Below are 15,408 nucleotides of genomic sequence, written 5' to 3'. Positions count from 1 at the left end.
TCGGAGGCTGACATTTGGAAAATAATTCTAGTTGTTTGCCTAAATTGACCCTTTCCAGTGGAGATTGAGACCAACAATACTCTCTCACTCTCTCTCTCTCTCACTCACTCACACACACACCCCCATCCTCCTGGGCAGAAAGTGAAAGCTCTCTCATGAGTTCTTATGTAACCCTACCAGACGTCTGACTGAACAAGTACGTTACGTAATCTCAGAGAGACGGAAAGATACACGCTGTCAGCTTCTGTTGCCTCTATTTATGCATTTTTGGACAAGTGAAAGCGAGCAGCATCGTTCCTGAAAAACCAAATGCACACATACGTGAGTGCCATTTTTAGACAGTAGAAGGCATATGAAAGTTGAATAAAATCACCTCATACTCAAGTGTTTTAACACGTAGAGTTTATATAACAGAATAAACTGGTGCAATTAAACATCTATCCATCCGCAAACATGTCAATGTTATTGACTGCACCTCATGCTGGTGCACTGAACGTTTTGAGTTGGTCTCCACGAGAAAGACAACACATTCATTCCTAATTTACGTTAAAAGTAAAAAGAATCCATAAAGCTTTTATTTAGATCTATTTGCTCATTTTTACTGACTGGAAATGATCATGATCCGGATTTTAACTTGCGCCGCATGAGGCAAATTGCTGGAGGATGTGCACTTACTGCCAGGCTTCGTCCCCGACCCCTACAAGATTATAAAAAACAACTCAAACTATAATAAATTAAGCAGGGTGTTCCAGTTGAGTTTTTTTTGTGTAATGCAGTCCTAATGCAGTCTCCTGAGAGACACACCCTGCCTTATTTCCTGCCTCACTTTGAACTCACATAAACACCCTGAAAAAGCCAACTCTAATACAAGCGAGATCCCGTCTCGGACACCAGATGAGGTCTTGATGCAGCGTAGGCTAAACAGGAAGCTGATTATTTTATACACATAACACACTAAAGATAACAACCTGTGTTAGACTCCAACTCTGTGAGTCAGTGTGAGAATGTAGGATGATTATTACAAAAATAATCATGAGTGCTCACACACAGGGAAACTAAGGCTATATGACTAAGCATCACACACTGTGAGAGTTTGTGTGCGGTATGGAATGCAGACAGATGTACGTGAGGAGACCAAATCAAAACGACTGACTAACACCATTGACTATAAGCTCCCACGGCGGACCCCTCTTGCTCAACCTCCCTACTTCCGTACCGCTTCGTTTTCTGAGTCACTTTATTTCTTCTTATTCTATTCTTCTGCAGTCTCTCCTTATATACGTTTGCAGATATATACACACACATCACAATTATGTAAATTAGGAGCTGTGAACTCCACTAAGAAAGATGATAAATGAAGATTATAGTGTACAAACTATGCAGAGCAATACTCCTTACTAAATACTACACAGTATACACTGTATACTGACTACTACTACAAATAGTATGCATAAGATTAAGCATTATACACTTACAAATGTTTCAAAAAGTAGTATATTACACTGTTATCACATTACTATCATCGTGAAAGTAAAAATGTTATTTTTTGTAGTCCATTAAAATAAAAACAGCAGTATCTACCTCCATTTCATTCATCATACTGGAAATAGGTGGTCATGACAAGCACACTGCATTGTGGGATACAGTATGTTATGCAGTGTGCTCTGTTGTAGCCTAAGCAATTTCCAAATGTACTAGGTTGTCTGGGTATCTGCATACAGTGCACAGTACACATATTACAACTGTAGGGATAGTAAAAGTAGCATGTTAAGGTGAGGTCACGTCAGTGAAATTTCTGCAAAAATTTATGAGCAAAAAAAGGACAAAAGGTCCTTTGTCTACAGGCAATTTTGTAGCAATATATGCAGCACATCTCACACAGAAGACGCATTCAAAACAAGCAGCTTTCTGTTGGTCAATGCAGCTAAACTGAATGACCAATTTGAACACGTAAAACCTAAATTCCTAACCTCATTGATTCCAACTGAAATGGCCTGCTTTAGTATGTTATTGTGAATTTAGCCATAATATCTTAGAAACTACCAGACAAAACATAAGAGTGCCATCTTAAATCCCACTGGCCACATGCTCAAAGACTGACAGAAGGATAGCAGGTTGTGGAAACATCAAAATAAAGTTGTGTTTCCGTAGCCTGTGACTTGTAACATTATGGTGGGATTGGGAACAGCTCTAGACTGTTGCAAACACCTTCCCATCATAAACTTGCACCCTGACCTAGAGCAAAATCAGATTGACAAAACTCTGAAGCATCACATCATTTGAACATTTAATTATATATATATATATCACCATTCACCCTTAATAACAGACACTTTCTTTTCTCTCTAAATGCTTACGAGGCTAAAAGGATACGAGGTGTTCCCTCTGTTCGGCAGACGAGGTAGAGGCAGGCGGCGATGACATGGGATGATTTGCGCCCTCTGGTCAGATGCTTACAGAGGGCCATCTTATAAAAATTGAAGGCAGTGTCCAGACAGTGCTGATTCATTTGAAGCTGATGACCAAGATGGTTTATTTGTCGCTTAGCTGAATAAAACACAACCAAAACAACACAGTCAGGCTTTTTTACAGCAGGTTTAGTCCCTAAGAAGTTAATAGAGGAAACACACAATGGTAAAAGCCCCTGGCTTGGCCTTCTGGGGTTTGAACAAAGAATCTTTGGGTTACCAGTCCATGTTGTGTTTAAATCTAAACAAACAAGAACAACTGAAGCACTTTTGAGTTCATTCTTTTAAACCAGACATTAGCAGAAAAAAACTAAGGAGGGGATATACATTTTCACTATGTTTAAAGAATAAAACGTTGTATAAATCAGGAGAATGACATATGAACAAACCTTCAGGATATGGATATGAATAAAACTAGGGTTACTAAAGAGGAGATTTCTGTCTCAGTGCAGGAAAAAATTCATTTTAGATACATAAAATGTGATAAACGCTTAAATACCTATTTTGGATGGGGGTTTTTTTCCCACTATTAAGACTAATATCTATCAATCAATTAAAAAAATTGACCAGTGTATTAATTTAAAAAAAATTTAATGTGCCGCTAATATCTTTAAAGTTAACACTAAAAACTAATAGTTTAGCCATAATCAGAATACTTACAGTAAGTATGTGTGCTTCTGCAAAGTTACTACAAAATAAAGATTTATTTATATTCTGTATGAGCACCTGCTGTGGATGTGCTTTTTGTGGACAGATATGAGTCTTTTAGAATGGGAGGAGAGCATCTTCAATCTGAAAGCAGGTCTGTTTATACAGACTCAAAATCTCACAGAGCATCTTTTGTTCTCTCACCACACACAGATAGTATAAATCTCGATGCAGACATGAGGCTATTAATCACACGTGTACATTCCCACACACACACACAAATAAAGTGGCCCCTGCAATCCCTTCCAGCACACACACAGACATACGGTTGTCTGACCAAACTGATTCATCGGTTACTATACAAAAGCACATAAATGCACCACACCTTCTGACTTCTCAGGCTTAATAAGCGTCTTTGAAAAACAACCATTACCATCTGGCTGAAATGAACCTCACACACTTAACTTGAAACCACATTTCACAAGCCTACAGTTTCCAAAGAATCCCCCTTTCTTAAAAACAAAGAACGCATATACTTAACCATCTCGCTCAATCATTTTGTTCAATGGAATGAAATATTATACGAACATATCTACAACTCATGATACTGTACAAGTTGTAAATTGTCAGTGACACATAGTAATGTCTCATTCACAGGAAATCGGTTTCGAAATGCTTTGGAAAACTTAGGAATTACATATTACAAAAAAACTGTTTATACCTTTAAATAAAGACAAAATAGACTTTACAATGATACCTACAGGTGCTGGTCATATAATTAGAATATCATCAAAAAGTTGATTTATTTCACTAATTCCATTCAAAAAGTGAAACTTGTATATTATATTCATTCATTACACACAGACTGATATATTTAAAATGTTTATTTCTTTTAATTTTGATGATTAGAGCTTACAGCTCATGAAAGTCAAAAATCAGTATCTCAAAATATTAGAATATTACTTAAGAGCAATACAAAGAAAGGATTTTTAGAAATCTTGGCCAACTGAAAAGTATGAAAATGAAAAGTATGAGCATGTACAGCACTCAATACTTAGTTGGGGCTGCTTTTGCCTGAATTACTGCAGCAATGCGGCGTGGCATGGAGTCGATCAGTCTGTGGCACTGCTCAGGTGTTATGAGAGCCCAGGTTGCTCTGATAGTGGCCTTCAGCTCATCTGCATTGTTGGTTCTGGTGTCTCTCATCTTTCTCTTGACAATACCCCATAGATTCTCTATGGGGTTCAGGTCAGGCGAGTTTGCTGGCCAATCAAGCACACCAACGCCATGGTCATTGAACCAGCTTTTGGTACCTTTGGCAGTGTGGGCAGGTGGCAAGTCCTGCTGGAAAATGAAATCAGTATCTCCATAAAGCTTGTCAACAAAAGGAAGCATGAAGTGCTCTAAAATTTCCTGGTAGATGGCTGCGTTGACTGTGGACATCAGAAAACACAGTGGACCAACACCAGCAGATGACATGGCAGCCCAAATCATCACTGACTGTGGAAACTTCTCACTGGACTTCAAGCAACATGGATTCTGTGCCTCTCCACTCTTCCTTCAGACTCTGGGACCTTGATTTCCAAATGAAATGAAATGTTTACTTTCATCTGAAAAGAGGACTTTGGACCACTGAGCAACAGTCCAGTTCTTTTTCTCCACAGCCCAGGTAAGATGCTTCTGACGTTGTCTCTGGTTCAGAAGTGGCTTGGTAGCCCTTTTCCTGAAGACGTCTGAGCGTGGTGACTTTTGATGCACTGACTCCAGCTTCAGTTCTCTCCTTGTGAAGCTCTCCCAAGTGTTTGAATCGGCTTTGCTTGACTGTATTCTCAAGCTTGCGGTCATCCCTGTTGCTTGTGCACCTTTTCCTACCCAAATTCTTCCTTCCAGTCAACTTTGCATTTAATATGCTTTGATACAGCACTCTGTAAACAGCCACTCCTTTCAGTAATGACCTTCTGTGACTAACCCTCTTTGTGGAGGGTGTCAATGTTCGTCTTCTGGATCATTGCCAAGTCAGCAGTCTTCCCCATTATTATGGTTTCAAAGAACAAGAGATACCCAGAATTTATACTGTAGGGATGGTCATTTATTCAAACTCAAATGTAAATATTCTAATATTTTGAGATACTGATTTTTGACTTTCATGAGCTGTAAGCTCTAATCATCAAAATTAAAAGAAATAAACATTTGAAATATATCAATCTGTGTGTAATGAATGAATATAATATACAAGTTTCACTTTTTGAATGGAATTAGTGAAATAAATCAACTTTTTGATGATATTCTAATTATATGACCAGCACCTGTATATAAGGCAAAGAAGAAATTAACATCTATACCTCTGTATGAAGGAATCAAGACAAAGCAATTCAAACATTTAGACAACAAACTCTATGAGAAATTAATGAAAGTCATATAAAGGGTATAGAGATACCTTACGTATGTCACAAAATCTAAAAAGTTAAAACCATTAAGAAATTTGGGATCCCTATTTTTATTTTATTTTATTTTATTTTTTCAGAAAGAAATGAACTTTTATTCAGCATGGACAGATTAAAACGCAGAGAAAAAAAAAAGTCATTTATAATGTTACAAATTATTTCTATTTTAAATAAACACTACAGTTGAGCTTTCTATTAATTAAAGAATCCTAAAACATTTTTCGTGTCTTGCACAAAAACTTCAAGCAGTTGTTTTTTTTAACATTGATCATTTTTTAGCACCAAATCAGCATATTAAAATTATTTCTCAGGGATCATTTGACACTTAAGGCTAGAGTAATGGCTGCTGAAAATTCAGCTTTGTCATCACATAAATAAATAAATAAAATACATTAAAATGGAAAACATAGATATTTTAGATGGTTATTATTTTACGTCTAATCAAATAAATGTTGCTTTGGTGTGCATAGGAAACTTGCAAAAAAAAAACTTTCCAACCTTTTGATTAGTAGTGTCTATGCTTTCTGATTGTCGTGAAGGGTAAATAAAGGCTAGATGAGTGGCATATACTGTACATGAATGCTCACCATTCTGCAGAGTGGCAGCTCTGGACTCCCTCCCAACCCCAGTGTGGAAGTTTCCTCCCAATGATGGCACATTTCCAGATGCTACAACACAGCAAAAAATTAATTATATCAGCAATACTAATATTATGAGAACAGGAACACACACATTTCATAACCAAGCTTTATACTTTTGTTTTCCTTTTTTATTTGTCATAATGTTTTTGAAATGAAATTTGTCTTTGTTTTTGATATTTTTATGTTATTAAATGTTATTAAATACACTTTGTATTACCATTGTGCAAATAACCCTGCCTTGTCTAGTAATCTTCAGCTTACCCAATACTTCTAATGATTTATCTTAGAAGAAAGGTAAAAACAACACCCATATTTAAATCCAATATTAGCCAAATGTAGATAAGCTGTTGAAAGTAAGCTTTTACTATTAAAGTCTTCATTGCAGGACTTTTTTTTTTTTTAAACTTGACAGCCACCTGCTGTTTGAAGACAGTACTGCCGTTCAAAACAAAAATCCTTATCCTATTTAAACTAGTTTTAAGAGGAAATATCTGTATTTTTTAAATTATATTAATTTGATTATAAACAATTTTCCCCCATTTGATTTATCACTCCAGGTAATTAAAAAATATGCTCTGTACAGAATTTTCAAAAATCTAGGAAGGTTATTAAATTCAGAAAAGATTATTCAAATCTAGAAATTTTGTCCAAGACTAGAAATTTCTTGAAAGTTTTATAAAATAGGCAGATTGTAGTAGCATAAAATATCTCACAGGCTGATAGTTGACTGAGAGAATATTACAGATGATTTAGGAGATCATTTACAACTTAAGAGAACAGATGGCAGACAAGGTTCCTAACAACAACCCTATCTAATTGAGGCCTCCATTTGAACATTTCAGACAACAACTCTACAAACACTTTCCTATGTAATTCCTTATGTTAAAGAGACTGAGACAAACAGACAGACAAATAATAATACAAGACAAAACCATATAGCTTTTGTTTGGTCTGCCCCTCATTCTATGTACATATAAAACATATTCAGTTTCTCACACTGATTTTTCCTTCATTAATATATTAAAACAAATTAAATTCACCGCAAAACTGGCCCTGTTTGGAGTAGACAAATCATCACTCACAGTCACCAGAAACAAACTGGCCAACGGCGGACGATCCTCCTCCACTGTTCTCCACGAAGGTTACCTCGGAAACGATGATGTTGTCCTCCAGCACGGAGCCGCAGCCCATGCACACAGCATGTGCCTGGTCCACATCAATGTCCGTCCCCCCACAGTTCAAACACTTCCTCATGGTCACCACCAATCAGCACACACAACACTGGGAATGATCTTTACATGCATGTAAAAACACATGAGAGAACACAGAATGAATTCTAGGTAGAGCTACATCTAAGGTGAACAGCATCAATGGCAAACTGAGAAAACACTATTATGGATAGAGGACTCATATTTTCACAGGAAGCAGCGATTTGAAGTTAAAACATCTTAATGATGGATTTGTTTATTACAAACACGGAGCTTTTTGCTTCTTGAGAATTTAATTGATGGAGTTGTGTGAATTATTGTGATGTTTTTATGAGATGTTTGAACTCTCATTCTGACGGCACCCATTCACTGAAGAGGATCCATTGGTGAGCAAGTGATGTAATGCTAAATTTCTCCAAAACTCATGCACATCTTATATGGCCTGAGAAAGTGAGTAAATTTCCGTTCTTTTTGGGTGAATTATTCATTTAACAACCGTTATTTTATTCTTTTTGACAGTCCTAGTTTTAAACAAAAGTAAACACCAAATCAATTTTATTATAATTTTGGTAACACTTTACAATAAGGTTTCTTTTCTTAACATTATTTAACATGAACCAAGAATAAACAATACCTCTACAGTATTTATTAATGTAAATTTCTACATTTACTTATAGATATTTTTAAATCTAAACTTGTATTGGTTAACATGAGTAAATACACTGCAAACAAACATGAACAACTGTTCTCTTAAAAACAACAATACTTAATAAATTCTGTAAAAACATATTGCTCATAGTTAGTACACACGGTGGGGGGGGGGGGGATTATTTGATCCCCTGCTGATTTTGTACGCTTGCCCACCGACAAAGAATGATCAGTCTATAATTTTAATGGTAGGTTTATTTGAACAGTGAGAGACAGAATAACAACAAAAAAAATCCAGAAAAACGCATTTAAAAAAAAGTTATAAATTGATTTGCATTTTAATGAGTCAAATAAGTATTTGATTCCCTATCAATCAGCATGATTTCTGGTTCCCAGGTGTCTTTTATACAGGTAAAGAGCTGAGATTAGGAGCAGTCTCTTAAAGGGAGTGCTCCTAATCTGTTTGTTACCTGTATAAAAGAACCTGTCCACAGAAGCAATCAATCAATCAGATTCCAAACTCTCCACCACGGCCAAAACCAAAGAGCTGTCCAAGGACGTCAGGGACAAGATTGTAGACCTACACAAGGCTGGAATGGGCTACAAGACCATCGCCAAGCAGCTTTGTGAGAAGGTGACAACAGTTGTTGCGATTATTCGCAAATTAAAAAAAGAAACACAAAATAACTGTCAATCTCCCTCGGACTGGGGCTACGTGCAAGATCTCACCTCGTGGAGTTTCAATGATCATGAGAACGGTGAGGAATCATCCCAGAACTACACGGGAGGATCTTGTCAATGATCTCAAGGCAGCTGGGACCATAGTCACCAAGAAAACAATTGGTAACACACTACACCTTGAAGGACTGAAATCCTGCAGCAAGGTCCCCTGCTCAAGAAAGCACATGTACAGCCGGTCTGAAGTTTGCCAATGATTCAGAGGAGAACTGGGTGAAAGTGTTGTGGTCAGATGAGACCAAAATCGAGCTCAACTTACTGTGTTTGGAGGAGGAGGAGTGCTGCCTATGACCCCAAGAACACCATCCCCACCGTCAAACATGGAGGTGGAAACATTATTAATTTGGGGGTGCTTTACTGCTAAGGGGACAGGACAACTGCACCGCATCAAAGGGACGATGGACGGGGCCATGTACCATCAGGGCCAGGGCATTGAAGCCAGCCAGGGCATTGAAAATGGGTCATGGATGGGTATTCGAGCATGACAATGACCCAAAACACACGGCCAAGGCAACAACGGAGTGGCTCAAGAAAGAAGAAGCACATTAAGGTCCTGGAGTGGCCTCACCGGTCTCCAGACCTTAATCCCATAGAAAATCTGTGGAGGGAGCTGAAGGTTCGAGTTGACAAATGTCAGCCTCGAAACCTTAATGACTTGGAGAGGATCTACAAAGAGGAGTGGGACAAAATCCCTCCTGAGATGTGTGCAAACCTGGTGGCCAACTACAAGAAACGTCTGACCTCTGTGATTGCCAACAAGGGTTTTGCCACCAAGTACTAAATCATGGTTTGCATTAAAATGCAAATCAATTTATAACCTTTTTGAAATACGTTTTTCTGGATTTTGTTGTTATTCTGTCTCTCACTGTTCAAATAAACCTACCATTAAAATTATAGACTGATCATTTCTTTGTCAGTGGGCAAACGTACAAAATCAGCAAGGGATCAAATAATTTTCCCCCCAGTGTATTAGCACACTACAGTAACTAATGTTAACAAAAGTGTTAACAATATTTTAAATGTCTGAACATCTCACTTTAACCGATTTAATACAAGGTAAATATTCTTCACTCCTGGGCAAAAAAAATAAAAAAATTCAAAATAAGGGCCAAGCCCAAAACAGCTGAACGCTAAGCTTTTAATAGTCTTAACCACAAATTACAGGTAAGGAAATTAGCAAGAATTAAGCAAAGGCACTCCTTAAAAAGCCATTGCTGTCTCAGAAAAACATCAAAGACAAAGTTTTTGGCAGAAAATTCAGAGTGCATTTGATTCAGAGTGATTCAGCAGAATTGTGTGGAGTCATGAAAAGTGATAGAAAGGGATATGCAAAGGGATATGAAGATCTGCTGAGAAATACAAAAATAAATGCATCTCTACCACAGTGAAGCATAAAAGAAGATGCGTCATTATGTAGCTGCTGGTACTGGTGAGCTGCTTCACTGTGAAAAGTCAATTAATGCTTTGTAGTGTAAGAGAATACTGCAGAATGGCTTTCTTCCCAAATGAAAAGTTGTTTTCTAAAGAGAAACAATCAGATGTTATTTTTCAACAAGAAAATGCTCCTGCCTAAATCCGCAAAGACAACCAAGAAGCGGCTTGAGAACAAGTCCATTAGGCTCATATTTTGACCTGGTCACAGTCCACATCTAAACCTATTTGGTCTCTTTTTTAAATATATACTTTATTATGTCTTTTAATTCAAAAACACATTTAATACAATTATACAAGTACATTTTTCCTTTGAAAACATAATTTTTTTTTTTTTAACAATAATTATTACTCACTTTTCCTTCTACTTTCTCTTCCATTTTTTTTGTTTTCCTTTTGTGGTTATACCCACCACCAACACATTAAGCGAAAAATAAATAAATAAATAAAAATTATCAATAACAATTACATACATAAATACTTTTACATATAAAAAGTAGGGACAAAAAAATAAAAAAATAAAAATAAATAAAAACAAAACAAACACAGTCACATTCATATCAAAACTCTTATGACATCTAATTTCTAGTAAGTAATTCAAATAATACTTACTTTTAAACCTCAATTAATAATAATATTAAATAATTAAATAAAATAGTAAATAGATGAATTAAGAATTATTAAGAATTATTTGGTCTCATATTTTTAAGAAAGGGACATCCCCTTTCTAGGGATCCTTGGTATCAAAAAGTTTGAAAACACATATGTTATATAATATTCAGCGTTGAGGGTTCCCAGGTGATACTTTTGTCTAAGAAAAACTCCTAATGTTAAAAGCGGCACAGCAGCGCCGCTATGAGGACACAAAGCGAACTGCGCCTCTAACAAGCCCACGTTGTACACTGACACGCTCGGTACCGATTTAAACGCCCAGGACCCAAATCAGACATATCAGATCCTCTGAATGAGCACGATCCTTGAGAGTCAAAGGAAGTTAGGCTCTTCTAATCTCTGTCATGCAATCAGGACCGTTGCATCCAGCTTGCAACGTGGCAATCGTCTATTTGACAAGCAAATCAGAATTCCCCCAAATCTTTTGAGTAACTGCTCCGATCTGTGCAGATGTCGACTTATGTTAATGATTAAGATTAAAAAGAAGTACCTCGAACAGTTGGAAGATATCCCAAGCGCAGGCTTCACCTGTCTGATCCAGAGAGCCCGTAAAAGGCCTTTCAGTTCCTGTCTGTCGAGCTAACAACTGTATACTCTTGCTTCTCAATCGTTTTGCAGACTGTATCACTGATTTATTAATCAAAAGGCTTGATATATTTCTCTACATGACAAGCCGGTAAAAACACAGCCACATGTTTCTAGTCAGCGTGCGATACGGCTCATACCAATGTGAGTGCGGAGGGGGGGTCACGACTGCTCGCCTCCATTATAATACACTGCAAGAGACAATGACACCATATTATAAACGCTACCATTCTTTTTAAACCAATTGTTACGCAGAAATATGTAAATATAAAAGTATACGACACAAAATATACAATAGAGTAGGAATTCATTGCTAGTTTTCCCTGTGAGATGACATGGTCGGAAACGCACTGATCACACTGACGTAACATGTAAGCGTAGCTTGCAACTTTGTGTTCAATAGAATTCAGCAAGATAAGAATATCCATCATGTGCATTGTAAAACACTAAAATGTAATAATTAGGATTATATAATAGGTTATGGAATCGGATGGATATATGTAGTTGTAATCAAAATTATCCAGCCCCACCGAGACTGCAGTACTTTACAAACAAGCTTTTCTGATAATAATTAAAAAAAGTATTTATAACACTTAACTGCCATATTAAAAGTGATCATTTCAATATATAATGTAATATTTTTGAGTTATAGGATTCTTTAGTAATAAAGCTATATCATAATTATTCAACCCCTATTCAAAATTGCTGTTTTTTAGTCGCTTATTTGTATGGTGGGGAACAAAATTGTCTTAAAACACAATTAAGCAGTTATAAACTCTATTAGAAAATAGAATTAGCTTGCGCTGTACACACATACATACAATTAGCCCATGCATGTGCTGAAGTTGAGTAGCAAATATGGCATGAGCATGAGCAGAGCTCTCACAAAAGCTATAGAGAAGCTGAAGTGAAGAAATAGTTTTATTACTTTGGAAAGTCTGCTACATGAAGATTTCCAAGTCATTAAAAATTCCTAGAGACACAGCTGGTAGCCTTATTCCTTAGCTTAAAATGTGTTGTACCAAAAAATGAAAGATGACCCGATGAAAGGAGGAAAAACATTTCAGTGCAGAGATAAAAAGAACACAAGGCAAGTATGGCCTTCAATATTAGAAGAACATCATCTCCATGGTCAAACATGGAGGAGAAGCAGTCTTGTTATGGGGGTGTTTTACTCTTGCAGGAAATGGAAATCATGACTGTATGAAGGGCATCATGCATGCTTTGAAGTATCAGGCCATTTTGGCAAGAATTGTGATGCCTTTGGTGCAAAGACTGAAGATGATGATCAATAGAGTTTCCTACAGGACAGTCATCCCAAAGTATTCAAATTTGCTTATGCTTGGTTCAGGGATCGGTCGTAAAATGTTCTTGAGTGGCCTGTTAAGTCTCCAGAGTTAATTCTCATTTAAAATATTTTGTTGAATTTGAAGAAAGCAATGGCAATGTGAAAGCCAAAGATTATCAGTGACCTGAAAGCTTTTTCAAGCAAGGAATGGGCAAAGATTGCAGCAGAGAGGTGACAGAAGCTTCTAAGCTTCTAAGTTGTGACGACCCCTGCTGTTGCTTTTGGAGAGTTGCTTTTTGGTACCTGAGCCCACTAATTGCCTCAATTAGCAGTCAACTGGAAACACCTGTGACCATGCCTTAGACGCTGCTTAAGAGAACACCAACTGAGCCAGGAGGGAGAGACTTGGAGAGAGACTTGTTTGGACTTTGTGTTGGACGTTGCTTGCGACGTATTTTGTTACTTTCTGCACTTACATTTTATCTTCAACATTGTATTACACTTTCAACCATGCATCTTGCTTTACACACTGACTTAACTGATGACTACAGGGATACTGTTATTCTCTTTAATTACTTTCATTATATTTAATGTTGTTTGATTTTCAGTTAAATAAACATTACTTTTGAGCTTATACTTTGGTTTACGTGTGTCCCTTGTTTTTGTTGCTTCCCTTGAGCCAAGGGTCGTAACAAATTGGGGGCTCGTCCTTGCCTAGGTTATTTGGTTGCGTAAAATTTTTGGATGCTTATAGTTTGATTGGACACGAAAATTTATCAATCGAAGTCAATTTGTTCACCATGTGAAATCACCAGTTGGTAAGTACACGTGCAATATTGTTTTTTGAACTTGAGTTTTCTCTGATAGGTATAGCGGCATGTTTCTTTTGAGACGTGTCGGATTTGTTATTTTTGTGTAGTGTTGTGGTGAAAGTGGGTAGTAGTAATTATCTCGGGGGCACATCCGTGGTGTTGAAGGTGTCGCTGGTTTGACCAGTTGCGTTTTTCACCCAGCGGGCTGTAGTGCATAAATACCCCCCACCGGTAACTGCATGAAGACTAGGGTTGAGTTAGGTAGAGGTATTGGGGTGGTAGGTAGAGGGAAAACTCTCGTTATTTTGATTGCACAGTGTTAAATTGTTCTGGTGATTTTTAGCATGGCTGATATTGAGGAGTTTGTTAGTTCACCTTCTCATGAATTTTTGAATGAGTGTACTAAAGAGCAATTATTAAGTATTGCTGAGCGTTATAAAATTGTGATCAAAAATAAGAAGCTCAAAGAAAATGTTAAAGTGGCTTTGAAAATTCAGTTGATTGAAAAAGGTTTCTTAGACACTGAAATGGAGGAAAATGTACCGGTTGCATCTGATTTTAAAAGTCCTTTGTCTTTTGAACAGCAAAAAGAGCTGCTACTTCTACAAATGGACCATGAGAAGTTAAAACTGCGTTCTGAACAAGGTAAAATGGAATTAGAAAAGGCAAAATTGGATTTGGAGTGTCTCAAGTTTGAGCTGATGAAGGAAGGTAAGCTTTCTAGTTTTGGTCAGGAACCGAATGTGTCTTTTTCGATCACTTCAAATCTAAAACTTGTTCCAAAATTCAATGAGGAAGATCCTGATATTTTTTACTCTGTTTGAACGCATGGCAGAATTAAGAAATTGGTCAGATGATAATCGTGTTGCACTGCTACAGTGTGTGTTAACTGGGAAAGCACAAGTAGCGTTTTCTTCATTGTCGGTTGATAGTTGTAAAGATTATGATACAGTTAAATCTGTCATTCTAAAAGCATATGAATGCGTGCCGAAGCATACAGACAGCGCTTTCGATTGCAGGAAAAAGGCGAGTTGCAAACAAATTTGGAATTTGTGCGTGATCTGAGAAAGCACTTTAATCATTGGTGTACAGCATTAGACATTAAAACATTGGAGGATTTAACTAATTTGATGGTGTTGGAACAATTTAAAAATTCAGTCCTGAGCCGTATAGCTATGTATATCAGTGAGCATAATGTCAAAACGCCAGAGGAAGCAGCTATGTTAGCCGATGATTTTGTACTGGCGCACAAAACCACTTTTGTCGATTGGCATGCTCGTGATGTTCAGTATGTAAAGTCTCCACCGAAGTATAACCGTGTGTTCTCAGGAAAATTTGACCCGAGCAAGATTTGCAATTATTGTCATGAGAAAGGACATTGGAAAGCAGAGTGTCCTGTCCTTAAAAATAAATCCAATCGTCATGGACAAAGTTCACATGCTAAGCCTTCTGCTCTTGCTGCACCAGTCCTTTCTGCAGGAGGTGAAATTGATAAAAGTCCAAAACTTGATGTTGATTTCTCTTCTTACTTACCTTTTATTACAGAAGGGCGTGTATCTATGGTTGGAGAGAAAGAGGAAATCCCTGTTAAAATCTTGCGGGATACTGGCGCAATGGATTCCTTTATTTTGGAATCAGTTTTGCCTTTTTCCTTGCAGTCTCATACTGGTGAAAGTGTTTTAATTCGTGGAATAGGACTGAATACTCTGTCTGTGCCTCTGCATAAGGTAAGGCTTCAGTCCGATTTGATTCAAGGTGAGGTTGTAGTGAGTACGACCAGCTTTGCCAGTTGAGGGAGTCCATATCATTTTAGGAAATGGACTGG

At 37.2% G+C, this 15,408-nt stretch overlaps 1 protein-coding gene across 1 annotated transcript in view; it reads right to left on the bottom strand.

The window, feature by feature from the left end:
* brf1a (BRF1 RNA polymerase III transcription initiation factor subunit a) overlaps window positions 1-11,671 on the bottom strand; it is a 51,268-nt gene extending 39,597 nt beyond the window's left edge. The window contains exons 1-4 of the mRNA XM_058795046.1: window positions 11,389-11,671; window positions 7,284-7,493; window positions 6,148-6,228; window positions 2,374-2,547 (exon numbers count right to left, since the gene is read on the bottom strand). Of these exons, the coding sequence (XP_058651029.1) occupies window positions 2,374-2,547; window positions 6,148-6,228; window positions 7,284-7,455 (427 nt within the window). The 5' untranslated portion in view covers window positions 7,456-7,493; window positions 11,389-11,671. The remainder of the gene's footprint in view (window positions 1-2,373; window positions 2,548-6,147; window positions 6,229-7,283; window positions 7,494-11,388) is intronic.
* Between the last annotated feature and the right edge of the window lie 3,737 nt (window positions 11,672-15,408).

Source organism: Onychostoma macrolepis, chromosome 13 (assembly GCF_012432095.1).
Source record: "Onychostoma macrolepis isolate SWU-2019 chromosome 13, ASM1243209v1, whole genome shotgun sequence".
Taxonomy (NCBI): Eukaryota; Metazoa; Chordata; class Actinopteri; order Cypriniformes; family Cyprinidae; genus Onychostoma; species Onychostoma macrolepis.
This window is presented reverse-complemented; position numbering and strand designations above follow the sequence as displayed.